Source organism: Falco biarmicus, chromosome 5 (assembly GCF_023638135.1).
Source record: "Falco biarmicus isolate bFalBia1 chromosome 5, bFalBia1.pri, whole genome shotgun sequence".
Taxonomy (NCBI): domain Eukaryota; kingdom Metazoa; phylum Chordata; class Aves; order Falconiformes; family Falconidae; genus Falco; species Falco biarmicus.
In genome coordinates this window covers 61,871,663-61,896,489 of record NC_079292.1, presented here as the reverse complement: position 1 = coordinate 61,896,489, position 24,827 = coordinate 61,871,663, and the positions used below count along the sequence as shown (strand labels likewise).

The window sequence follows — 24,827 nt, the reverse complement described above, 5'->3', positions numbered from 1 at the left end:
GACTACTCCTTGCACAAAATTATTCACCAAGGTAAGTCTTCACAGGCACAAGTTCAAGGAAGACAGGATACAGGAATGGTATCTTGCCAGGGCATAATACTAAAACAGTGATATGCAAGTAGTGAATGACATTCAAACAGAGAAGGTGGTGAAAGCACATATATGTTATAAAGTATGACTCCCTCCTCATAACTTTGTCCATAATGTTACTAGGCAACATGCATTTGCAGGCACTTTATTGCTGCAATTAGTGATGTCTCAGAAAAAATTGGTACAGCTTCAATCTGCAATCTAATTTCTGAACCCTATAATCAGTTTTATTGGAAGATGGGCTCAGACTATTTCATTTCACAAAGAGTAAATAGACAGTTAATTTATAGTTTTTCACATCCTCTGCATTTTCTAATATGAAATTAAATACATTTGCCTTTGTCATCTGTTTTCTGATGTATCAAAGAAGCAGATGCCCAGCCAAGAAATCTCAATGTGCTAAAGTACTGAACCATATGTTGTAGAACTTAATGCACAATTTCTGGGTTAATGACAACAGCCTCACAGAAGCACAGCAGAAATACCATCAGTGATGGCAAACACTGGCAGGTCATCCTGTAGTCAGGGAGGACATGGACTCGGCAAAAAGTATCTTCTGCTGACCGAACATGGCAATGTGAGGTATATACTGTAATCAGTGTAGAGCAAGAGCACCATAAAGCAAATCAGCCTGTTTATTCAGGGAACTTCTTACCGATAAGAAATGTACACAGAAGAAATATGGCATTACAGCCATCCAGTGCATCACTGTGCCATCTGGCAAGGTCATGGTGTTAATCTTGCATTTGTTAAACACTACAAACATTTTTTTTTATATAAGCCTGCTAGGCCACACCATCACTCTTTAAATCAGTGATAATTCACCCCACCTGAAGAACCTTACTTTCTAGTTCTACCCTTAGTTTCTAGTGTGTACAATTCAAGAATTTCTCATGGAAATCCAATTCTGGCAAATAACTAAAGGTACCTTCATGTCCCCTCTAGATCAGCCTTACAAAAACTGGAAGATGTATGAACCTCTTATGCATTTCAGAGTTCAGGAAAATTCAGTATCAACATGATAACACACACAGAATGACACATTAAACTATGACAGATCTCTGTCACTGAAGTGTAACGTACATCTTAGTGACAAAATTATGAAGTAAGACCTTAGAGGCCTCATCATGCACACCTGAAAACAGGAATTTTGCTTCTATTTCAGTAGGAATGTGCCAAGAGTTAACTACTACAGGCAGTGTTTCCAGAACTGTTCAATGCTTAGCAGCCCTCACTTAATAACAACAGTAATAAGGAATTGCTGGGTGCAGACTGAATTTGAAGTCTGGCTTCAGATTTGCCTCTCATGTCCTATTGAGCACTGATACCTTTTGAAAATCTGGATGCCTATTGATAGATCTGAATTCAGATAATGGGTCCCTTTGAAATTCTACTACAAGATGTACACCAAAATCTGTCACAGCCTATTAACACTCCATTCTTGAAATACAAGGGACTCAGAAAAATCTAAAGCCACAGACACATTCACTCTTAAAAATCTAATGCAAATCCTTTCAAAGAGTTCATTAATTTCTTAAGATTGATAATTTCAGCACATCATCCACTGTATTCTGCTGCTGCTTTAATGTAATGGTGTATTTAGCGCTGATATTAATAAAAACTCACAACAAGAAACATCCACTTCTTTAAAAGTGTGTAGGTCTTATAGCTGGAGAATTTCTGAATCATTTAGTACAAAACTATTACAACAGATTTCAGCATGTCTCTTCTGACTGTTCCTGTCTTTTGGGAGAATGAATAAGATGCCACCCCCCACCTCTCCCCCATAGCTGTAATGAGCCTAACTCAGGGATGACAGCATTTCAATTTACACAGCATCTTGTCAGATCCAAAGTCTACTTTTCTATCCTAAATTGGGGTGGGGTGGGGGGAAATCACTGTTATATAAAATTCTCAAAACTACTTATTTATATCCAACCCTTCAAATCTATATCATAGCTCTGGATAAATAACATAGAAGTATAATGGCTTTGTTGTAGCATCCATCAATATCAGATTGCTGACAATTACCTGTGACTCAAAGACTGCACAGTTTTTCTATCTGCCACAGTAGTTCTCATACACCCTAAAAATCATTTTGCTTTCACAAGTATTTCATTACAACCAGATGCTGACTTGCTACCTTTCAGATAGAACGGAATAAAAGACAGCTTACAAAACCAACACCTTCATAAACCTTTTTTACATCTTTTATTTAATGCATAGCTATAGCCTAAGCAGCATTATATCCTTTAGGTAGGTTTGCACAGTTGGATCGTCACCTAGCCAGGATATACTCATGCTACCAACATCATTTATCTTAGGAGATGCATCCTTTTTCCTATTTAAATATCCCATCGTACTTCACACAATATTCAAGAGATAGACAACCCTGGATTAGGTCTGCAGTAGGACTCATATGCTGACAAGGAAACAATTTTCAACAGCCCTGCTACCAAATGAGACACACACTTTTCACAAAGGCTAAAAAATCTCCTAATATACAAGGATAGCAAGGCAGCTATAGATGAAACACTTGTACACCAAGAGATGGAACAGAGAGCCAAATGAGTGTGCATTTACAATGATTGAGAAATACCAGGCTAAAAGCACATCAGAAAAGTAGCTGGGCATATAATCTTGATTATTCAAATGATAAATATTCTCACTCACCCCTGTAAAGCTGTTCCACTTTGCATGCACTAAGTAAATCATCTGGCCCAGAAACAGAAAGGATGGTCTAACATCACAGAAAAGCCCTGTGAATTTTTGCGACTATTGTGCTCCAGAAGCAAGAAACCAAGTCCTGTGTAGAAGACTAACACACCCCAGAGAAAAACAGCTTTGTTCTGATCAATATTTCACTTCTTTTTCTGTAGCTTACTTACCAAGCTGCTCACACCATCTAGCACTTTCACAGTGATGAAAGTCCAAGGGGTCGCTGGAGCTTCCTAAATTCACACCATAGTAGCAATAAGAAGAGGGAGAGTTCATGCTCATCTGCATAGCTAGAACATCTAAAAGCAAGGGTGTGTTTCACTACCCCCTAACTCAAAGCAAGAAATATCATTTCAGAATCAAAACACTGGGCACGTGAAGAGGCCCTCGCTATCCCTCAAGCAGCCTGCAACCTTTCTTCTCCAGAAAAAAACTTTGTTCTCATTATCATGCCTCCAGTCCCCAGAGTTCAGCTGCCAGTGCTCAACCTATGCTGTGATACTGGCACAGCTGTGCAACCCAGGCCAGGGTCCTGTAAGAACAGCTGTGAGAAGCCTTATCTGCCTGCCTGTGCCCCCACCCCCACACCTAGCACCCTTTGGCTCCCGAGCTCCATTTAAGCTCAGGCTTGTGCTTTAGCCCTCTACACGCCCTATGTTGTAGGTATACCTGGCCTGGCCAGACTCAGCTCCACCTGCTCAATATGGGCTATCATCACTCAAAGTCTAGTAAGGAAAAAATTGTGGTCTCATCCTTAAAATACATTTCACAGTCCCAATATAAGGATTTTCCTTCATTTAAAATATATTTGGACATACAATTGGTACACAGGCTTTACATTAATATAAACCTGAATTTCACAAAATTAATTACAAGAAAAATATTTTGCCTTACTCTGAGAAAGCTCAAAGATTTTTTTTCTAATTAACATTCTATTACTATCTATTTTCCAGGCCTGTTTAGGTTTGACCTAACATAGAAGAAACAAAAGCCAGAGATGACAAATAAATTGCATCTCTAGCTATCCACTGAGATCCTGGCACTGGCTTCTGTACAGACAACAGGTCCAGAGTTCACAGGCTACTGCAGTTGACACATATCTCTGAATGGAGGATTAAGGACTATTTCTCCTGACAAACAAATGTTGCTGGAAGGTTGTCTGTTAACCTTCTCTGGCAGTACTGCAAACAGGCTCTTTCTGGGACACAAAAAATCACGACACATTTGCAAGGGGATAGCAATTTGTATAACCAGTAAAAAAAAAAAAAAATCCTATTAAAAAGTTTATGCTTATTTAAAATATATGTATACACCACACACATGCAAAGAATAGTTGAAATACTTCAGAAATGGTTCTTTCCAGTCTTAACGTCTCTTTACGGGGATGAAGCATACAAAGGCAATGCAAAAAGGAGAATACGATGATAAAATACTGCTTAAAAGTAGCACGAACAAACGCACCCCAGCGGTTTGCGGGTCAACACGTGGCGGGGGTCTCTCTGAGAGGACAAGCTCCCTGCGCGCCGCCAGGGGGAGCCCTCGCCCGGCAAAGCCAGCGCAGCGCGCCGCCGCGCCGGTCCTTCCCGCCGCCGGCGGGGTGACAGCCACCGCGGTGGCAGGCTCCGCGCCTTCTCTGCAAAGCTCCGTGTGCCTTCCTGCCTCGGTTCCTGAGCAAAACATGAATGCCGGTGAGCAGAAACGGTGTTTCCCAAGCATACGTTCAGATCCAGACAGTCAATTTTGCGGACACAAGCTCTACTCCGGAAACGTTTTAATACCCGCTTGAGCAACGAGACAGCTGGCTCAGCTCGCAGGGCAAGCTGGAAGCTATAGGGACACAGCTGGGTGATGCTATGCAAATACCTTGCCCGCCCCGAGCCCAGCTTAGCACTGGTGACCTGCTCCAGCTGAAGGTCAACACCTCCTTACCACCGGTGCTGCTGCTGCCCGGGGTCCCCAGGTGCCACCCTCGGGGCAGGGGGAGCTGAACCGATACCCTCTACACCACAGGTCTGCAGGGCCTTTTGCACTGCAGGTGTCAATAGGCTCCTCTTCAGTTAAGAGACTTGCCCTCTTCCACAAACAGAGTATTTGACCATTTTAGCTTTTCTCTATGCTAACACTTCAGCCCAGCATAGCACGGGAGCATGTGCTGAACTTCGTGACTGGTTTCCTCGATTTTTAATTGAAATGCATGCTCTACTGGAGTTGACCCTCTAAATCCAACCATGCACCACCAGGCAGAAGCTGCTGTGAAACCAAAAGGAGCTTGTGGGGAATGCCACAGCTTGCATACTTGCTGTGGCCAGCCACTGCAAGCTAAGACTTTCTTCAGCCATGGTAAACAGTAAATACAGATCAGAATAATGCTTAGCTGTTTTGAGAAGAGTGATATTCGCTGTGATATGTTTTTTTATTCTTAGCCACAGAAATATGTTGCTGCAGGTCTAGATTTCCAGTGATACTGAAACTTACAGAGATGTTAGTATTTGAAGAGTCAGGGAGGTTTTTACAATGACCAAAACCATGGTTATTTTATCTGTACAAAGATTCTTCTAGTTACAATTCTTCACCTTCACAGATTTTGCCCTTTATGCTAGGCTCCTTAGAGCCCACTCCCTTCTGCCAGTTGCTCTAATGTGAGAATACAGAGCATTAAGCTTCAAGGGACACCCTGTAGACTTCAAAAATACTTGACGGTGGGGAAACCCCACAGCTGACCGACTTAGTTCACTAACAGCGCCAGCTGCGGCACACTCATGAGTGTCAGAAGGAATGGGAAGAAAGGTCAAATAATACCTGAAGAACAAACACTATCTTCCAAACTTACAGCAGAGCAGAAATAAAAAATAAAAATACCAGAAGTATGACACTAAAGTTTAAGTCAGTATTTAACATTTTGTAAAAAGGTTATTACAACTATAAAATGGCAAAATATACAGATGAAGAATTTTTCCTAATGTGATTTTAATGGTGTTGTGAACAGTCTTAATGTTGAAAGAAACCTTTATATCAAAAGTGCTTGCTGAAGGAACAGCTTAAACCCCAGTTCTTTAGATGTTTAAATACTAGCTCTGACCATGTGTGTAGCGTGCCTAACAGCAGTGAATCTTTCATCAGACTCCTAGGACTTGCAGATCAGTGTGTCTCCAGCAAGTGTAGTGTCTGAAAAGTTAGGCATTTCACACCAAGTTCCTACGAGATGCTTTGGACCTTCTGGAAATTCCTGAACTTTAGATTCACAAAAAGTTGTTACTCATCTCTGGTTCCCTCCTCAGACATATGGGTCCAAAATTACTGTTTTCAAAATCCTTCTCCAGCAGTTACCTAGCCTTGAAACCACCTGAGCTCTGTCAGCATCACAGTTTTCATTCTGAAGTTTCCCAAGAACTGAAAGTCTTTTTTCTGGTAGTGCAGATGCTTATTGTGCCAAGTAGTGATGAACCTAGCTCGTTCCTGATCTTTACAAAACAAACTTCCCTCCATCTTTCATGACAGAGTGATTTTGGTCCAGGAAGGAAGCCCAGAGCACAGTTAGTAAATCAAGTTTCAAAAAAAGGTGGAGACTGCTGCCTTCCTTCAAAACCAACTGGTATTCATCATATTTCTATCCAGTGACCCAGTGATTAAAATATTAACCCAAGCTGAGAGAAACTTCTGTTCAATTTGTTCTCTAGGTTATTCACCCTAATATCTCTCACCACCCTGAACGGTTATCTAAAAATGGCAGGGAAAAGGAAGAAAAGGTTGAAAGCATACAGGTAACTTGCAACATGTTTCATTGCATTTGTTCCACTTCTTGTGATGAATGATGAAGGATTGATTTGACGGGACATTATAGTGCCCAAGGCTCCCTGTGGATCTGGGTCTGACCATGTTCCAGACCCACCGCATTCAGGCCCCTAGGCACTGCAATTATTCAAGCTTGCATAAAACACATGTAGTTCCTAAGAACGGCCACCTCAGATCAGGCCGGTATCTTGTCTCCAGCAGTAGCCAGCTGTGGGTGCCCTGGCAAGAACAGAGGACAAGAAGAGAACCAATCAGTCCAGACTGCTCCTGCTCATGTTATTTAGCTCACTATTCATCTACTGACTTTGTGGCTTTCTCGTAAGTAAACAGAGAGAATTTTTCTCAATATTAATACTGAGACAAAAAAAAAAAGAAAAAAAAACCCCAAAGGGTTTCTCAAGTCTTTAAATAAAATTAATGATGCTGTGTCATACTAGAACTCCTCAGGATCTGGTCTGTGGGGGTACCAATGCTGTTTCATATGCTTTGTTACTTTTTCTGCCTATTGTTTCCCAGGAAACCAGCAGTAACACAGGTAAAATGAGAGCACTGATATAACTTCAACAATTAAAATGCAACACCCCAACTTAGTGTCATTGTTAAGCTTGATCTGTGCATTGATAAGCAAGTTTTGGTAGTTGCAGAATACTGTCATGCTCAGAGGTTATCAGAGTATGGGGGGGTGTGTGTGTATATATATGAATGACACCTAATAACATGTCACATTACAGACACCATATCATAATTGTTACAGTTGCACCAAAGATGTTGCTTCTGCCTAAAGGATTTCACCCAGCTAGTGATCAGAGGTGAATTTCCACTGCCATAATTTCCAGATAGTCAACAGGATAAACTTGCCTGTTGCTTTAATCAAAAAATTAATGCAATAAAGAATACATTTCAGCAGGAAGCACCTGTTTCTGTTTCATAGTGCCTCTTATCTTGTAGTCAGTCTTGTTGTACCTCGTAAAATCTTTCCTTCTGCACCGCCTCTGACTATGCCATCTTCAAAGGCATCTGTCATATCTGTTGTCTCTTACAGTTGAGGTTAAAAAGTCCAGGAGGGATTTAGAGGAGGGGGAACTGGAATGTAGGCTCATGCCTAGCCAGATCCTGGACTGGTTGCCCCACTGCAGCCCAGTAAGCAGCTCTTTAGACAGCTGCCCACCACCATCATCTGTTGCCAGAGTCCGAGAAGGATGCTGCTTCTCTCAAAACTGTTCCTGTTACCTGTGGTAGGGTCACAGATATATACAGTAATAGCTTCATAGGGTAAGGAAGGTGCTCACTACAGCTCACGGGCCTACAACCAAATCGTTTCACAGCACTCTATGATGTGAATTACTCTCTGGAAAGAGGGTTCATTTGCTAATACCATCACATTAAAAAAATGATACATCAGGCCCTGGCCATCTAGCATCATCCATGCTACTGATACACTGTGGGAAGAGTCAGATTCACAGCCCCATAGCAAGATTAGCTCTAGGGAGGGATCCTCAGCAGCTTTCCAGTGAGATTCACTGATATTCAGCTGCACAAACTGCCAAATTTCAAACCCAGGTAAACAGGAGCAAAAGCAGCAGGTGAAACTACTGTTGCTAATAGAAATTTACTAAACAGCTGAATCAGGGAAGCTGATGGGCCTACATTTATTGGAAAAAAAAGGTGAAGAAGTTGTCTTCTTTCTGAGCATCAATCAGATACAAACACTTTGGGCTTACTGTTTTCTTTCACACATGTATAATTCAAAGTACCTCAAGTCTTAAATTCCAGTTTCACTACCTTTCTCATACAGCACTGTGCTGAGTCCTAGAAACACTGAATGTACCTCTCTCTATCTAGCAATTTATATTAATTGTAACTGAGAAAAAACAATTTTTCATAAAACAAACCATATTATAGTTTCTTTGCAAAGAATAAAAGATTTTAAGAAACAGGTTTAGAGATGTTTGCACATGAAGCTGTAGAATATTTAGCTGCATAGCTTTTCACAGTACAGGAATGAAAATGTTAACCGTTTTGTTAGAAAACTCAACTCTTAAAGCTAGAGTACAGCTGGAATCTCTCTTCAGTGGAGATTATTAGTTCTGAGACTAAGCAGGTAGGTAGTGAATACAGGATGTATTTCTCCTAATTGGAAAAAGGTTGAAGTCAAAACATGGTATTTTGATCAATAGAAGTTCTTGATGAAAAGAGAACAGGTAAGAATAATTCATAGCATGGGTATTTAGTAAAGTTGTCACTGTTTACAAACAATACTATTTTAATCTCGCTTGTATGTAGTTACTGTTAAACTTTTCTGACATTTGCATAATCACCTTGAAAAGCTAGCTAACAATAGCATTTTTTTATTTCATAGTCACACTGTCCCAAATACTGCAGAGCATCTTAAGTAAGCTGATATGCCTTCAGCTCGTGCTGTACATGCAATATTTAGTCCCTGAAGCAGACACTGCAGAGGAAGGAAATATTAATTCTCAATCTATTGTTTTATAAAGATACAAATGAAGTTCAAATTACATAGAATGAAGATAAATAGTTCTTCATATTTCCAGTGCTTTATCATGGAAAAAAGATGGGACTCAATTTGGTAGTGCAAACTTCAAACTGCATTAATTATTGTCAAGTAAAATCACTTACACTTCTCTATCAAAACCAGTATGAGAGTAAATGGCTGGTTAGTAGTGACACAAATTACAGAATTTTTGTTATCCATGAACAAAAATGGAACTTGCATTAGTTACAGGTTTCAATTTAATTGTGTATTAAAAGAGGCAGTATTCTGACCATGCAAACTTACTGTTTAGTTTTATGGCTTCCTTACATTTGCACCTATATACAATGTCTTTGTCCTACATAATTTACACCCCAGACTCAGCCCAGCACCATCAAAACCACAATATCACCTTCTCCTAGCCATAAACTCCTGCTCTTTAACATCCTCTGGTCTGGTGCATCCTGGACCTGATATAAGCTGATTTAACTACAGAGTTTTTTGCTGGGCTAGAGGGTTAAATCAGCTCAGCAGACTCTGACATACACCAAAGCAAGTACGAAAGGAGGACTGTGTCTCTATTACAGATAGAGCTTAGGCAGATCAGCTGGCTAATTTAGCTAGTTAAGTCAAAATACCCACAGTCAGGTCTTACGAACTCCTCTCAGTTTAGCTCTACAGCTATTTCTGGCAAGGTAATTCTTCTTGCTAGTTACATCTTACAGTTGGAATCATATGGCATGCTTCTGTGATCTGATGTCCCCGTGGACATGTAGATGAGCTTATAAAGTTGCATTCAGAGTACGAAAGAAGGGCTTCCTCTACCATTTGCATGGAAGAAGACCCTACCTGTATTCTGTTTCTCTTATCACCACATACACCGGAATTTTTAGTTAACAAAGCAAATACAGCACTTAAATACACTATTTCAATCATTATGCCCACAATCATCAAAGTGTATCTAATGGCCTTTAATGTAGCTGGGTTGCTGAAGAACTACCTCTTAACGGTTACACCTTTCCTTTGGTATTAAATCCTGAAAGGTGATACTTGGACTTGTTTTGAATGGCAGCAGTAGTCAGTGCAACCAAGGTCTTAAAAACTCCCTCACGGATTTTAAGGAGAAATTAAGCTGAAATTAATACATTTTCAATAGAAATTCTATTCAGATTTGCTTAAAACATTGACAGCTATATTTGACAGTATGTTCATAGTTTTAAAATAGATAAAGTATTTTTAGAAGCTTATTCAAATAAGATATGTTCATCAACTTTCAACCTCCTTGTAAAGAGATCAGACTTTCTTTGTGAGAGCGTTAAGCACTCAGCTACCTCATTCTTGCCTATCAGTTTTGTCCTGGGTAATCTAATTGGGCTTTCATGAAAGCAAACAGTATAATCTACATAAAGCAGGCAATGCTGCTAATCACATTACAGTTCTTACTAGTCTGACCTCTAAATTCAAAGCACAAACACAGGTTTATCAAGTTTTATACCTCCTCCAAAAGCAACATTCTACTTTGTGTAATTATAAGAGCAAAGTAACTAACAAAATCTGGATTACACCAAACAATCTAAAATCTCTGTTGGTTTAGCATAGTCAATAACAGAACTGGTTTGCATTCCTACTATTCCAGTTGCCAAAGTTCAAAAAGATTGTCACAAAGCATTACATTTTCCTGCTGCCAGCAAAATGCCTGCTAAGATGGAACTGCCATAAAAATCTGTTAACACAAGAATTCTGCAAGACAGAGATAAATTTACTTTGTGAATCCCTATGTCCCTCAACTGCCTATTCAGTCATAGAGCAACACATCCCACTCTGGGAATCATATAGTCATGATTAGCAAATCAAATTCTGAAACTGCTTGTAGGCAAGTTTTAGAAAAAGACAAACTTTCTCTGCTTAGACTACTGAATAACTAAATTTTATTTCCAATTAAGTGAGATTACTCTTTGGAAAATAATTTGAGTTCACACAGGTCTCCACAAAAAACTGACATACAGTTTTTTACTTATAACCCTGACACTAATCTCTCATACTTATTTTTTGAAGTCATTATCACATATGTTTTGGGAGAGTAACTTTCCTTCTTATTTCTCTTAGTGAAGTAGTGACTTCTGAAGAACAGCTATTGAAACCACAGATCATACAGAAAAGCTTCATGATTATTTTTACATAGGTCATGATAGAATTTGGCTTAATTAAGAACCCAAAGATACAGGGACTCCTTTCCAATTCTATAAACTTTAATTATCAGCAGGACAAAAAAAGTACATTGAGTTTTGAGGGGGAAAAAAACCATCTGTCTGGCCCATTGTTTAGCAGGAGATGATAGGCTTATGTCCAGGTTTTAGCTGGGATAGTGTTAATTCTCTTCCTAGTAGCTGGTGCAGTGCTGTGTGCTGTGTTTTGGATTTAGTATGAGTAATGTTGATAATACAGTGATGTTTTAGCTGTTGCCAAGTAGTGCTTACCCTAAGTCAAGGACTTTTCAGTTTCCCATGCCCTGCCAGGTACACAAGAAGCTGAGAGGAAGCATAGCCAGGATAGCTGACCTGAGCTAGCCAAAGGGATATTCCATACGATATGATGTCATGCTCAGCATATAAAGGTGGGAGAAGAAGAAGGAAGGGGGGGATGTTTGGAGTTATGGTGTTTGTCCTCCCAAGTAACCATTATGCATGATGGAGCCCTGCTTTCCTGGAAATGGCTGAACACCTGCCTGCTGATGGGAAGTGGTGAATTAATTCCTAGTTTTGCTTTGCTTGTACACACAGCCTTTGCTTTACCTGTTAAACTGCCTTTATCTCAACCCACAAGTTTTCTCAATTTTACTCTTCTGATTCTCTCCTCCATCCCACAGCGAGCAGCTGCGTGGTGCTTAGCTGCTGACTGGGGTTGAACCATGACAGCTTATTTTTGCCAAGACTTTTAGCTAGGCTAGCTTCAGTGTTGGTAAAGTTGTAAACAGTGAGGGTTTTCCTTCCTTGTTTTTATTGAACATCTCAGATCAATAGCTTTCAAATGCATTCCTCTCCAAGTACAAAGTTCATTAAATCATTGCTTTCTAGTGATTTTTTCCCCCCAGTCTGATGTTGAACATGTGTAAGACAAAACAGGTGACGGGCACGTGAAAGCCGGGGCAGACTTTTTCAGGAAAGCAAGGCGGGGGCCGTAAGATATTTGAAGTAGCTTATTAACATACAAAGTAAGTATATTATATTTAAGCATTTGTCAGCTTTCATGGCTTCAAAACCTGAAATTAAGGGCAACGCACTGCAGAATTTACATGCAGTGCATTTCACTTTACAAACTGCAGTACCTGAAAGGGGCATTGAAAAAGGATGGGTACGTCCCATCTTCTGAGCTGACCCTTTACTGTTCCATAAACACTCGTTCCTTTCCACACCGACGTTCCCCCACGGGCCCCAGAGGGGCAGTTTGCTATGTGCAGAGGCAGCTGCTGTAGGCCCCGCTCCGCAGGGCTGTTAACTGGTAACAGCGGCCCCGAGGGCAGGCTAAGGAGGGCTAATAAGCTCACTGGAGGGTGGTCGCCCTCATAAGCGCAGCAAAGTAGGTACGTACGGGGGCCTGCTCCGCACCCCGCTGGCTGTGTCCCCCATCAGCACCGACACTCCCCGCCTAGAGGCCGCGGGGAGGCTCGGCTGAAGCCAGCCAGTCCCCCTCACGGCCGTGTGAGGCACTAGACACGCCGGAGTGGAGCGGAGAGCCAAGGGCCGGGCACCAAGGACAACGCGAGGGCCATGCCGGGCCTCGAGCACCCCTCGCAGGGGAAGGCTCCTGCCACGGCGCCCCCGCCCCGCGCAGCTCCCGCGCCCCGGCGGCAGGGGGCGCTGTGTGCGCGGCAGAGCGGACCGCAGCTCCCGGCGTTCCCTGCGGCCAAGGCGCATGCGCGCGCCGCTAGCCGCGCGCCCCCCCCAGCCGTCGGGGGCGGGGGGAAGTGTCCCCACCCAGGGGAGGGATCCCCACCCGGCGGCCGCCCCGGCCCAGGCCTGGTGCTGCTCCCGCCCTTCGGCCGCGCTGTTTGTGTTGGCCCGACCCGTAACTTATCGCTCGTCTTTAGTACCCGGAGGTGCGGCGGGGCGCCGCGACCGGAAGCGCCCGTTGTCATAGCAACCGTATCCATGGTAAACATCCAGGGTGCCCCCGGAAGCAGTCGGAGCTGGCCTCCCATGCGGAGTGTCCTTATCGCTCCAGGACCAGCCCGCAGCGGCTGTGGCCCACCTGGGCTCAGCGTTAACCGTTAACGGGTTATTCCTTAAATCATCAGGAGAGTCCATGCCGGGTAAACCCCTCCGCGGAAGCGATTGGCCAAGCGCCTCTCCGCCCGGCCAATCGGCGCCGGCCACGCTCCGTCCGCAGGAAACCTCACATGGAAAGCCACGATTGGCGGGAATAGCTGCAGGCCCCTCCCTTCCAGGCTTCCTATTGGCTGTATATTTGGCGTGGTACGCTCTAATTGGCCAGCCGCGGAGCGGCTCCCCCCCACCCTCCGGCGCCCCGGGTTGATAAGGCGGAGGGGGAGGGCCCTCCCCGCTCAGCGGACTCGGCGGCGGCGCGGGCGGGGGCTGCGGCAGGCTCAGCAGCGAGGGGCGGGGGCGCCTGGGGCCGTTCTCTTCTGCGACCGGGGCCCACATCGCTATGAAGTCGGTGTGGGGGCTCGCTCTGGCGTGCACGCTGCTCCTGACTGGTGAGTGCCCGCGGGCTTCTAGAAGCTTCTGGCGGGTGGTGACGGGGGGGTAGGGGTCCCGGCCAGCGGTTCCGTGCCCTCTCCCCGCCCTTCCCCCCCTTTCTGCCGGGGTACGTGGGACGGAGGCCGACGAGGAGCGAGGGGGGAGCCCGCATTCCCCCGCCTGCGCTTCCTTCGGTGCGGGCCTACCGGCGGGAGGGGGCGAGCGGGGCCCGGCCTCCCGCCTGGCTCCCCCCGGGCCGCTGCCGTCCCCGCTCTCCGTGGGGGGGGGAGGGGGACGGTACGTCTGGCGCGGCTCATGCGCCGTCACGGGCGGGGGCGGAGGGTGGGCGGGGGATCCGTTCCCTCCCCCTGATGCCTGCTGGGGCTGAACTTACCTCGGGGAGGGGGCCGGAGGGACCGAACTGCTAAAACCGTGGGAATGGGTAAGTGGCGAGCTTCAGCAGCGTGCGGTGGGGATTAGGCTCAGATCCTTGGATTCCTTGGTTTTCCAGTGTCGGTTAGAGCCGATGAGATCGACGTGGATGGGACTGTGGAAGATGACTTGGGCAAAAGCAGAGAAGGGTCTCGAACAGACGATGAAGTTGTGCAGAGGTTAGTATCTGGGGTTCAGAGTAAGCTACTTCTGAATCGCTAAGGCTTTCTCTTGAGGGGTCAGCTCAAGCATCAGTGGGCCACTCAAAAGAGAGATCTAGTCAGCAGGGAGAAATAAAATACTTCTCAAAAAGGCTGTTTGTCAGTAGACGTGAGCCGGAGAATTCGGATTCAGAAATACTCGACTTGGTTTTGTCTAATTTCAATAGTTGTATAAAAACTAATATGTTAATAAGAGTTTATTCTTCCATGTGGTAAATGGTGTCAATTTAGTGTCTACTGATGTAATAGCTCTGTGCCCATGAACCATCTCGCCTCCTGTGAGGTATACCACGTGCTGAGTGTTGCAGTTGTTCTAATGTACCTGTATTCTTCCTCAGATTTCTTTTTGGAGAGAAGTTGTTTCTGTGAGCATGGATTTTTCACTTCAGTTGTAGATTAAAGTTATGTCGTTGAGGATAACTACTCTTGCACTTAACTCACTTGATCATGTAACTTTTGGGTCATCTCAGTGATAAAAAGGGTGTTAGGTATTGTTCTAACTAGACCATGATTGCTGTTGCTACATGATAAAGTTAGTGATACGGTTAGCGGGCAAGAGTACTTGATGGGTTTTCTTTGTCCTAACAGAGAGGAAGAAGCAATCCAACTAGATGGCCTAAATGCATCCCAGATCAAAGAAATCAGAGAAAAATCTGAGAAATTTGCATTTCAAGCAGAAGTGAATAGAATGATGAAACTTATTATCAATTCTCTATATAAAAATAAAGAGGTTAGTGCCTTTATCAGTAGAACATGTTAGAACTTCTTGTGTGTGTGCTGGAATTCCTGAATGCTGGGTTCTATTTCAGATTTTCCTGAGGGAACTTATTTCAAATGCTTCGGATGCCTTAGATAAAATACGGTTAATATCGTTAACTGATGAAAATGCTCTTGCTGGCAACGAGGAACTTACAGTCAAAATCAAGGTAAGAAGCATTAGGTGCAATCCTTTCATATGGAGGAATGGTGGGAGGAATGTAAAAAGATAGTGCGTCATTAAACCTAAATTTTTTTGCTCGGCACTGGTGCAAATACAAACTGAGACCACATCGAGACTGTTATAGTTAACTTAATCAAATACTGCTTTTCTAAGGGTGAAAATTTTATTTGTTTCTGTTAAATGGAAATACTTAAAAGATAGGTATTCCTCTGTGTAGTTACTGCAAATTTCATTTGTTGTAGCTGGGCATGTTTGAATATTAATGGCTACTACTCACTGCTTTTCTGTAGCAGTGTGTTAAGATTCAAAGTGAATTCAAACTGCAGCTTTTCTGTTTTTCATTTTCAGTGTGATAAAGAGAAGAACATGCTTCATGTTACAGATACGGGTATTGGCATGACAAAAGAGGAGTTGGTTAAAAACCTGGGTACCATTGCAAAGTCTGGTACAAGTGAATTCTTAAACAAGATGACTGAAATGCAGGATGATAGCCAGTCAACATCTGAGTTAATTGGCCAGTTTGGTGTTGGCTTTTACTCTGCTTTCTTAGTAGCAGACAGGGTTATTGTCACATCAAAACACAACAATGATACTCAACATATTTGGGAGTCAGATTCAAATGAATTCTCTGTGATTGATGACCCAAGAGGAAACACCCTAGGACGTGGCACAACTATAACGTAAGTGTTAAGTTTCTTTGGATCCAAAAGAAAAAAAGCTGTGTGGGTACACTTTGCTCGTTGGAATATGGGGATACTTTAGCATTGTGACTCCTGCCTGTATTGTTTGAGTCTTGTAATGCAGCTTTTTTAACTTTTATAGAAACATACAAACTAGTAACTGCATCCAGAATAAATGTGAAGCAGTACTGGAGTTTGCTTCACATTCCATTAGGTGACCTAAGAAAACCATGACCGTCTGGACAACTAACTGTCAGCAAGTAATTCCAGACAGTTGAGCTGCCTCAGAATCGTTCAGTTGCTCAGTGCAATTGTGGCCTGCCAAAACGAATACGGGGGCTGTAGAGCTTCTTGGGAGCTGACTGCTATTTATATACCAGCAAGACTGGTCTGATATAAGTCTCACATTAGACTTAGTTTAACAGTCCTGCCTTCATTGGTTTGATGAGCAGATGAATTTGGTCTAGGTTTATTGGACCTCTTCCTGAATTGGGCGCTTAGCATGAAAAAGTTTATCTGTCTTGGTACTCTAGTTCAAAGTAAAGCCAGTGAAGAGTGTGTCAGGGTCCTCATTTTTTCATTTAGACTTCTGGATAATCGTGTTGTGCCCCAGTTGTTGAAAACAATTAACCCTTCTATCTCACTGGAGTGGCTTAGTAGGGGCTATATTTTAGGAGATATCTGTAGCTGAACTAATAAAAGCTCACTTGCATAAATTTGGATTGCTAGAACTGCAACAGTAGGAAAATTTCATTTGTAAAACTATTTTGAAATATTTGTCCAGCTCTTCTAAGTTTTATTGTGTTTTTTTTAGCCTTGTTTTGAAGGAGGAAGCGTCAGATTACCTTGAGCTGGATACTGTTAAAAATCTAGTAAAGAAATACTCACAGTTCATAAACTTCCCCATATATGTGTGGAGCAGCAAGGTAAGTATATTTAACTGAGCATTGCACAGTATGAGCTTTGGTTGTGAAAACTGTGTGGCCAGATCTTTCAGGAAGAATGAGGGTGTACTGTTGAACTTCTGCTTGTCTCATTTCTAAAGTACTTGTTTCTGACTTTCCTGGCTAGTATTTTACTCGTTCCTTGCTCTACAAAAGTTAGTGTCTTGCTAAAATCACAAATCCTCAAGGAACTTCGTTTTATTCTCACTCTTAAGAACTTTACGAAAGGAGAAAGACTGCACTAATTGCTAAGAAAGATCTTTCTTCCACTGGTTTTGGTAAGCTCTCAAGCAGGGCCATGATTAGGTGTCCCTTCTGCTGAGAACGGTGGCATCTTACTTTTTCAGCCTGTTATTGTGATGTTTTTTTGGGGTAGCACTACCTTAAAATTGCCCAAGTCTCTGATCACCATTATGTATAAAGCTAAATGTAAAAAAAGCTGTGAAAAACTTTAAAAAAAAAAAAAGAGTACAGTGACCTCCCAGTGTATTGAAGGAAAGTGTGTATTAATGAAAAATGCAAGCAAAAAAATGTAGCTACCTATAGGGAAATGCTTGTGATAGGCAAATAGCACAACTTAAACTAGTGCTCAGAAAGATTAATCTGTTTGTGAGAACAGCAGAACATACCTGGTAGGAAGCAAAGCAATCCAAGTCCCTATTTTCAATTGTCTCTTTAGACAGAGACTGTCGAAGAACCCATTGAAGAGGAGGAAGCAAAGGAGAAAGAAGAAACTGATGATGATGAAGCTGCTGTTGAAGAAGAGGAGGAAGAAAAGAAACCAAAAACTAAGAAGGTAAGCTTCCTTCAGACACAGGATTTTGTAACTCAGGTCAGATTGTTCAGCAGTTCTCGTAGGTAATCTTCCAGGGGCGCACTTCAGTAGCGTGTGTGCTTTCCAACAGCAATCCTGTTTAAGTGCAGATAGAAGTTCTGTTGGGAAACAATATTGTAAACAAAACAGACTTGGTTGAAATCAAGCAAATGATTGACAGTAGGCTTGTGAGGCACTGGTCCCAGATCTAATTAGAAATACTTGTGTGAACTGCTTGAAATGGTAGTGGACTTCAGTAATCTGACTAGTTTAAGCTGGTCATACTCTGCTGGAATACTTTTTTTCAAAATGGCAGTAGAACATAGATGCTGACACTCTGAATGGGTTAAATGTACACAGGGTAGACTTAAGTTTTGTTCACATTTGTTAAACTAATGCATGTACTTCCGTGAGAATACCCAGGCCACAGCACAATTTACTTTGTGAATTGGGGAAAAGCATGTATTTTTGACATGCTATTTTATGACTTGGCCTCAGTTGAGCGTCTTTAATTGACTTAACTGGAGTAAAGAATGAGTCTTCATTATACTATGTTGCTTATAAACTTACAGGTTGAAAAGACCGTCTGGGATTGGGAGCTCATGAATGACATAAAACCTATCTGGCAGAGACCATCTAAAGAAGTTGAAGAAGACGAATACAAAGCTTTTTATAAAACCTTTTCCAAGGTAAGCTCTGAGCCTCAAGATTGTTCCCAAGCAAGAGGTTAGCTGAAGTATCTCTTGTTCTGTCAACAAAACTGAATGCTTACAGGATGGGCTGTTTCTGAAGAATTAATTTATTGCTGTCAGTAGATACTGAGTTGCAGAGAGTCTAGAAGTGTATAGCATCTCCGTCACGAGTTAACCCTCTTTCCAGAGAGGAGATACTGTCACACAAGTGTTGAGTAGCCTAGGTTTGAGGAGTAATATGTTCCAGCCCATACAGAGCTTATCAGTGTGTTTAAATGTTGATAGGGAATTTTTTATTTAGTCTGAGAGTAGTGGTGCTTGCGTTGTATGTCGTAAGAAAAACAAGGATGCAGCTTTCTAGAAAGGACACTGTCTTTATGTATAAATACAGTTTAATATGTTACTTGGGAGTCTCTTTAAGTGTGTTATGGTACTGTATTGGTGACTGTGCTATTAGTAACTTTTTTGTTGGGTTTGGCTTGTCAAAAAAAAACCCAAAACAACCCAAACAAAACTCTGTGGATCTAAGGAAGTTTACTTCTGTAAGTAATTTGACTGAACCTGGAACATTTGTCTCCATAATAGATTCTAACAAGATATGGTTAGATAGTTTAATTGTAAAATAATTGCACTTAACCTGGCAAACTCACGTTATACTGGAAACGTGTTAAATCACTGCTATTTTCCCCATGTCAACTACAAGAAATCTGTCTTCTCAGGAACACGATGACCCAATGGCTTACATCCACTTTACTGCTGAAGGGGAAGTAACTTTCAAATCTATCTTGTTTGTTCCAAATTCCGCTCCACGTGGCTTGTTTGATGAATATGGATCCAAAAAAAGCGATTTCATTAAGGTAGGACAAGCAAGTCTGTGGGTAAGGTTTCATACTTTAAAAAAACAAAAACCCCCAAACAAACCACACACAAACATAACGTGGCTGCTGTTTCTTCTTGCAATTCAGCTCTATGTTCGAAGAGTGTTCATCACTGATGATTTCCATGACATGATGCCCAAATATCTTAACTTCGTTAAGGGTGTTGTAAGTATTAGAAGTCTTGCTTGCATTTGACTTTTTTATCTTTGAATGCTATTAGCTATACTTACAAAGTTTCTTTTATCAGGTGGATTCTGATGATCTTCCTTTGAATGTATCTCGTGAAACGCTTCAGCAGCATAAACTGCTAAAGGTAAGCTAATTGATGTTGAATTCTTTCCTTGAAAATCGATAGCAAGACAGTAGAGAGTAGCAAGATTTAGAATAGCAGCTTGATTAATTTTACTTTATGTAAGGAGTGTGTAATTAAAGTACAGGAAACCCACTCGATGCAGCCTTCAGACTACCTCTGTTCACTTCAAATCAGGGACACTGAGTGTCTCTTGAGTCCATCTTTCACAGTGGAGTTGAATTGAGGGTTCTTCTTGTTATAATTTGGTATTGCTGCTTTTTTAGGTGATCAGAAAGAAACTTGTTCGCAAAACTCTTGATATGATCAAGAAAATTGCAGATGAAAAATACAATGACACATTCTGGAAAGAGTTTGGTACTAATGTAAAGCTTGGAGTTATTGAGGATCACTCAAATCGTACACGACTGGCTAAACTTCTTCGATTCCAGTCTTCTCATCATGAAAGTAACCTCACAAGCCTTGACCAGTATGTGGAAAGAATGAAAGAGAAGCAAGACAAAATTTACTTCATGGCAGGTGCTAGCAGAAAGGAGGTATGTGAGCATGGAAAAAAGAGGGAAGGGGGAAAATTATGGCTCCTGGTTAAAGTGCCATAAACATTGTGAACTGTGTATTTGCTGTAAATGTGGGGATTTCACGCTTATGTTACAATAGTTGTACAGGTTTCAGTAGCTGCTGGTACCAACAGAAGTAAACTGGTGTCTGATCTGTTTTGTCATCTTAGGCTGAGTCATCACCGTTTGTTGAACGCCTTCTGAAAAAGGGCTATGAAGTGATCTATCTGACTGAACCTGTGGATGAATACTGTATTCAGGCTCTGCCAGAGTTTGATGGCAAGAGGTTCCAGAACGTAGCAAAAGAAGGAGTTAAGTTTGAAGAAAGTGAGAAGTCTAAGGAGAGTCGTGAGGCCTTGGAAAAGGAATTTGAACCACTCTTAAACTGGATGAAAGACAAAGCTCTAAAAGACAAGGTAAAATGCTATGCTGTATGTATTGCTTATTTGTTAATGCTGTTGTACTTCCTACAACACACCTTGCAGATTCTTTGAGCATTGACTTGTGACAGTAGCCTCTCTGTCTTTCTATGGATAAAGAAACATGTTTAATACCTTCATATCAGGAAAATTAGTTAGAATATCATCTTGGAATAGTTAAGTGGCAGGAAATCTCAGAGTTATTTACTTTATTCCCTGTTCAAGCTGTTAGCTCTGAACTAACATTAAGGCTTTTCTTCCTACAGATAGAAAAAGCTGTGCTATCTCAACGTTTAACCCAATCTCCATGTGCTCTTGTGGCTAGTCAGTATGGATGGTCTGGTAACATGGAAAGAATCATGAAAGCTCAGGCTTACCAAACTGGGAAGGATATATCTACAAAGTAAGCTTTCAGTTATGTAGCAGCAGACATGAAATGTTGATGGCGTCCCTTGCTTGGTGTGGGCGCACCAAGCTACCATCTGATTCAGATGGCTTTTCATATTTTTAAGGTCCCTTATAACCAAGTTGCAGTCTCCATCATAGTTTTAGATTGTTATTTCAAAGCCCAGTATGTAAAACTACCTTTGTGAGTAAGATTCTGTGGCATTTGCTATCTGTCATTTGGTGACAAGAAAAGGTAAACTGTCTTCAGTCATTTGAATGGCTTTTAGAGTTAAGCTGGTGTTGAAGTGGGGCCAGGGGGAGGAATATGCTTGTTACTGTGGCTGTAATTATTCATGGGTTTAAAGGTGTAGCTGGGTCTTGTACAGGGGTCCTCAAACTACAGCCCGTGGGCTGGATACGGCCCCCAGGGTCCTCAATCCAGCCCCAGGTATTTACAGAACCGCTCCCTGCCCCCCCACCCGGGGGTTGGGGTGGGAAACCAAGCAGCCACAGATGACTGCCTGCCACGGCATCCATGCGCTGGCCCCCTGTTCAAAAAGTTTGAGGAGCCCTGGTCTTGTACGTCAAAACTTAGTGATGTAACTTCTATTCTTTCCAGTTACTATGCTAGCCAAAAGAAGACATTTGAAATTAATCCCAGGCATCCACTGATCAAGGACATGCTGAGGCGAGTCAAGGTAAACAAAGCAACAGCAGTGAAATATTGACTGACTTGGCTGCGTATGACCTAGTTAACAGTTCTCTTTGTGTTTCTTTTAATGCTCTTTCACATTAGGAAAATGAAGATGACAAAACAGTTTCAGATCTTGCAGTGGTGTTGTTTGAAACTGCTACTTTGAGATCAGGATATATGTTACCAGACACTAAAGAATATGGAGACAGAATAGAAAGGATGCTTCGTTTAAGTTTAAACATTGACCTGGATGCAAAGGTTAGTTCGCCTTCAACTTGGGGCTGATAATTAACGTACTGCTGCTAGATCTTAAAAAGCAGATACTTGACACTTAAATAAAATTAAATTTAATAGCTTCCTACGCTTGAGGGCTACCAGGAGCCCAGTTCCAAGTACCTGCGTGAGCAACTAATAGGGTCTGTACTTCATTCCCATGTCTCCCCTTATGCTTTTCTTTCCAGTTGCTTGGGATTCTGCTCTTTTATTATGCTTCTTGAGTACTGTCCTGTCCATAACTAAGTGGTGGTTCTGCTGGAGTAAATCAGGGACCAAAGGCACTTGTGCCCATCTCATGGAGAAATTCTTAAATGGGTATAAGTAATATGGGTTCCTAATGCTGTGCAAGAACTTATGCTGGCTATCTTGCTGGAAGGAGGCATGACAGCAAGTCAATACTAAACAGAACTTGCTTTCTCCTTCAGATAGCTTGAGGCAAATGTTTGGAACTGATCGTGAATTCTTCCATAGCCTATATTTAGCTAGTCCACAGCTATTACACATCCTAAGCAAATAAAGCAAATTGCTTGTGCCCTTCCTACAGGTGGAGGAGGAACCTGAAGAGCCTGAAGATGCAGCTGAGGACACAGAGCAAGATGAAGAGGAGGTGGATGCTGATGCTGAAGATAGTGAAACACAGAAAGTAAGGTCTTAACTTGGATTATTTTCCTAACAATATTTATGTACAGTTTTGTCTGTGTTGCTTCTTGGCAACAAACTTACTTTGTCATTCATGACACTAGTTTTTAGTGTGAGGTTTTTTGGTGGGGGAACTGCAGGACAAATAACACTTTATTCCTTATCCAAGTGTTTTCTTACATTATAGTTTGGTGTGTTCAAAGTTGGAGCTAAATTTAGCTTAAGAGACTGTAACTGAGTGCTCTATGACAAGAAAAAAAGTAGCAAATCCTCTACAGTGAATTTAAGGTTACGTGTTGGATTTCCACAGCTTGTGGGCAGGAACATCAGCAAATTGGCAGGTGTATAGTTTCAAGTACTTAGAATACAGACTTGAAACAGCACTACCTCTAAACAGATCAACTCTTGTGTGAATTCAGCTTGCACTTAGCTAATGTCTGCAGTTTTATGTCTTAATGGATGTGCTGAACTCTTCTAATACCACCGTTTCTTGGTAACATTAACTTTTATTATGAGGTCCCAACTGGGCCTGCTTTCTCAGGTTGCTTTTGGAAGAGTCCTGCAAGATGATACCTTGTGACTAGTGCAGAAATACAGTTCATAGAGAGATACTTGCCTACTACTGAATGTCAGGCTAGCCAAGAATAAATTGGAGTGATGCTTGTTGTACTTATAGCTACTTAATTGTTATGGCATTTACACAGCATCATAACCTGCAATGACAATAATATTATAAAGGAGCAAATTTGTGTTCTGTTTGGTAGATTAGCATGCTTGCAGGTTAAGGTTTCTGATTACTGTCTGGAAAGTGTATGTGCTTCCTGGCTCTGCTGTCAAGTAGTATAGGGCTATTAACAGCACTAATATGCCTGGAAGATAGCTTAGAAAGTATTAAAGATTAAATGGTACACTAGCCGTACTGCAGACTAAAAACATTTTTCTAATGTATCTTTTTACTCTGAGTAGCAAAGGCTTAACATGCCATCATTTGAACAAAAGTTTGCCTTTAATACCTCATTAAAGTTACACTACTTAATGCTTTGGAAAGCATCAGCAGCATTTAGGTTCAGTTCTTCTGGGTCAGCTCTTGTAACCTTTTCCACTTCAAAAAAGCAGTGTTCTGATTCTCTCTTTGTCCTCTACAGGATTCCACAGATGTGAAAGATGAACTGTAAGCTGCACTCAACTACTGTTCTGCATTGGGGGGTTAAGAGGGAATGTGAATTAGGTTGTTCTGGGGTTTTTTCCACTGTAAAATGTTGAGGGATGCTATGGGGTTTAAGGGTAAAGGAGGATTATTTTTTTTTTAAGTTCACTTTTCTAAAAACATTCCTCATGAATGTAAATTTGTATTATTTAACTGACTTGGTGTAAAATCTTGTCATGTACAAAATAAAATGTTCCCAAACACCACTAATTCTACATTTATACATAATAAGCTCATTTTGTGAGCTAGCACAAAGAAACAAAAGGGATTGTCTAGAATGTTCAGGTCCTTGGTACAACAGGTAGTTTGTAGTACTGGTGCAGCCACACCCAACCTGCCATGCTGTTCAGCCAAAATCCACTGCTATCTGAGACCTGGACTACTTGAAATAAGCATTCAAGAAGTTATGTATCTAGTGCTGTCTTGAAGAGATAGGGCATTTAGAAATGGCATCAGACCTGAAGTCCTGCCAGCTTACACTGTGACTTGACTCCACTGTATGGAATAGGCAGTGGTAGTTTTTGCAGCAGAAAAAAAAACCCTCAGTAAATAAGTCTGCAACAGTTGGAAGTGGCTTACTGGCTTTGACTTGTACATCTACAGCAGTCCTGCTTTCTGCAGGTTTGCCTTTTTTAAAGGTGCAAGCTCTTACCTTTTACACTTGCTTCTTAATGCTGTTCCTAAACTTTCACTTCTGTTCTATGTTTCTAGTATGGCAAAGCGCAGTAGGTGCTAAACAACTAAATGTGTTGACACCAAATTGTAATGTAGACAGCTTGAACTGGAGGTGCTGCTTTTTGTCCTATTTGTTGTTGTTAGCTTTGTGTGGAGTTTGGGTGAAGGACTACACTATGTTTTCTCATTTGTGCCTCTACTTTGAAACATCTTCACGGGGCTGGTATAAAGTGTTTCACTGAAGTTGGTTTTGCTGGATTTTCTTTGCCTT

General features: G+C 41.9%; 2 protein-coding genes across 2 annotated transcripts; one reads left to right on the top strand and one right to left on the bottom strand.

Annotated features, from left to right (window-relative positions):
• Positions 1-4,909: 4,909 nt before the first annotated feature.
• LOC130150153 (cuticle collagen 34-like) lies at positions 4,910-13,755 on the bottom strand. Its single transcript, XM_056340805.1, has 2 exons — positions 13,185-13,755; positions 4,910-6,819 (listed from the first exon to the last, which is right to left on the bottom strand). Exons 1-2 carry the CDS (start codon positions 13,753-13,755, stop codon positions 6,776-6,778), a joined length of 615 nt encoding a protein of 204 aa, XP_056196780.1. The 3' UTR covers positions 4,910-6,775.
• HSP90B1 (heat shock protein 90 beta family member 1) lies at positions 13,653-24,087 on the top strand. The gene is made up of 18 exons (XM_056339298.1): positions 13,653-13,808; positions 14,303-14,402; positions 15,033-15,174; positions 15,254-15,370; positions 15,733-16,064; positions 16,879-16,990; positions 17,688-17,804; positions 18,395-18,511; positions 19,234-19,371; positions 19,480-19,557; positions 19,640-19,705; positions 19,969-20,238; positions 20,430-20,675; positions 20,945-21,081; positions 21,685-21,763; positions 21,862-22,017; positions 22,580-22,678; positions 23,820-24,087. Exons 1-18 carry the CDS (start codon positions 13,760-13,762, stop codon positions 23,847-23,849), a joined length of 2,385 nt encoding a protein of 794 aa, XP_056195273.1. The 5' UTR covers positions 13,653-13,759; the 3' UTR covers positions 23,850-24,087.
• The last annotated feature ends 740 nt before the right edge of the window (positions 24,088-24,827 follow it).

Excerpts from the sequence above, each read along its gene's own strand:
- LOC130150153 (XM_056340805.1), bottom strand. The coding sequence starts at position 13,755 with ATGTGGGCCCCGGTCGCAGAAGAGAACGGCCCCAGGCGCCCCCGCCCC. Across the intron at positions 6,820-13,184 it reads GCGCCCCGCCGCACCTCCGG|GGCACCCACAGCTGGCTACT; the intron begins GTACTAAAGACG and ends TGTTCTTGCCAG.
- HSP90B1 (XM_056339298.1), top strand. The coding sequence starts at position 13,760 with ATGAAGTCGGTGTGGGGGCTCGCTCTGGCGTGCACGCTGCTCCTGACT. Across the intron at positions 22,018-22,579 it reads ACATTGACCTGGATGCAAAG|GTGGAGGAGGAACCTGAAGA; the intron begins GTTAGTTCGCCT and ends CCCTTCCTACAG. Across the intron at positions 22,679-23,819 it reads AAGATAGTGAAACACAGAAA|GATTCCACAGATGTGAAAGA; the intron begins GTAAGGTCTTAA and ends TGTCCTCTACAG.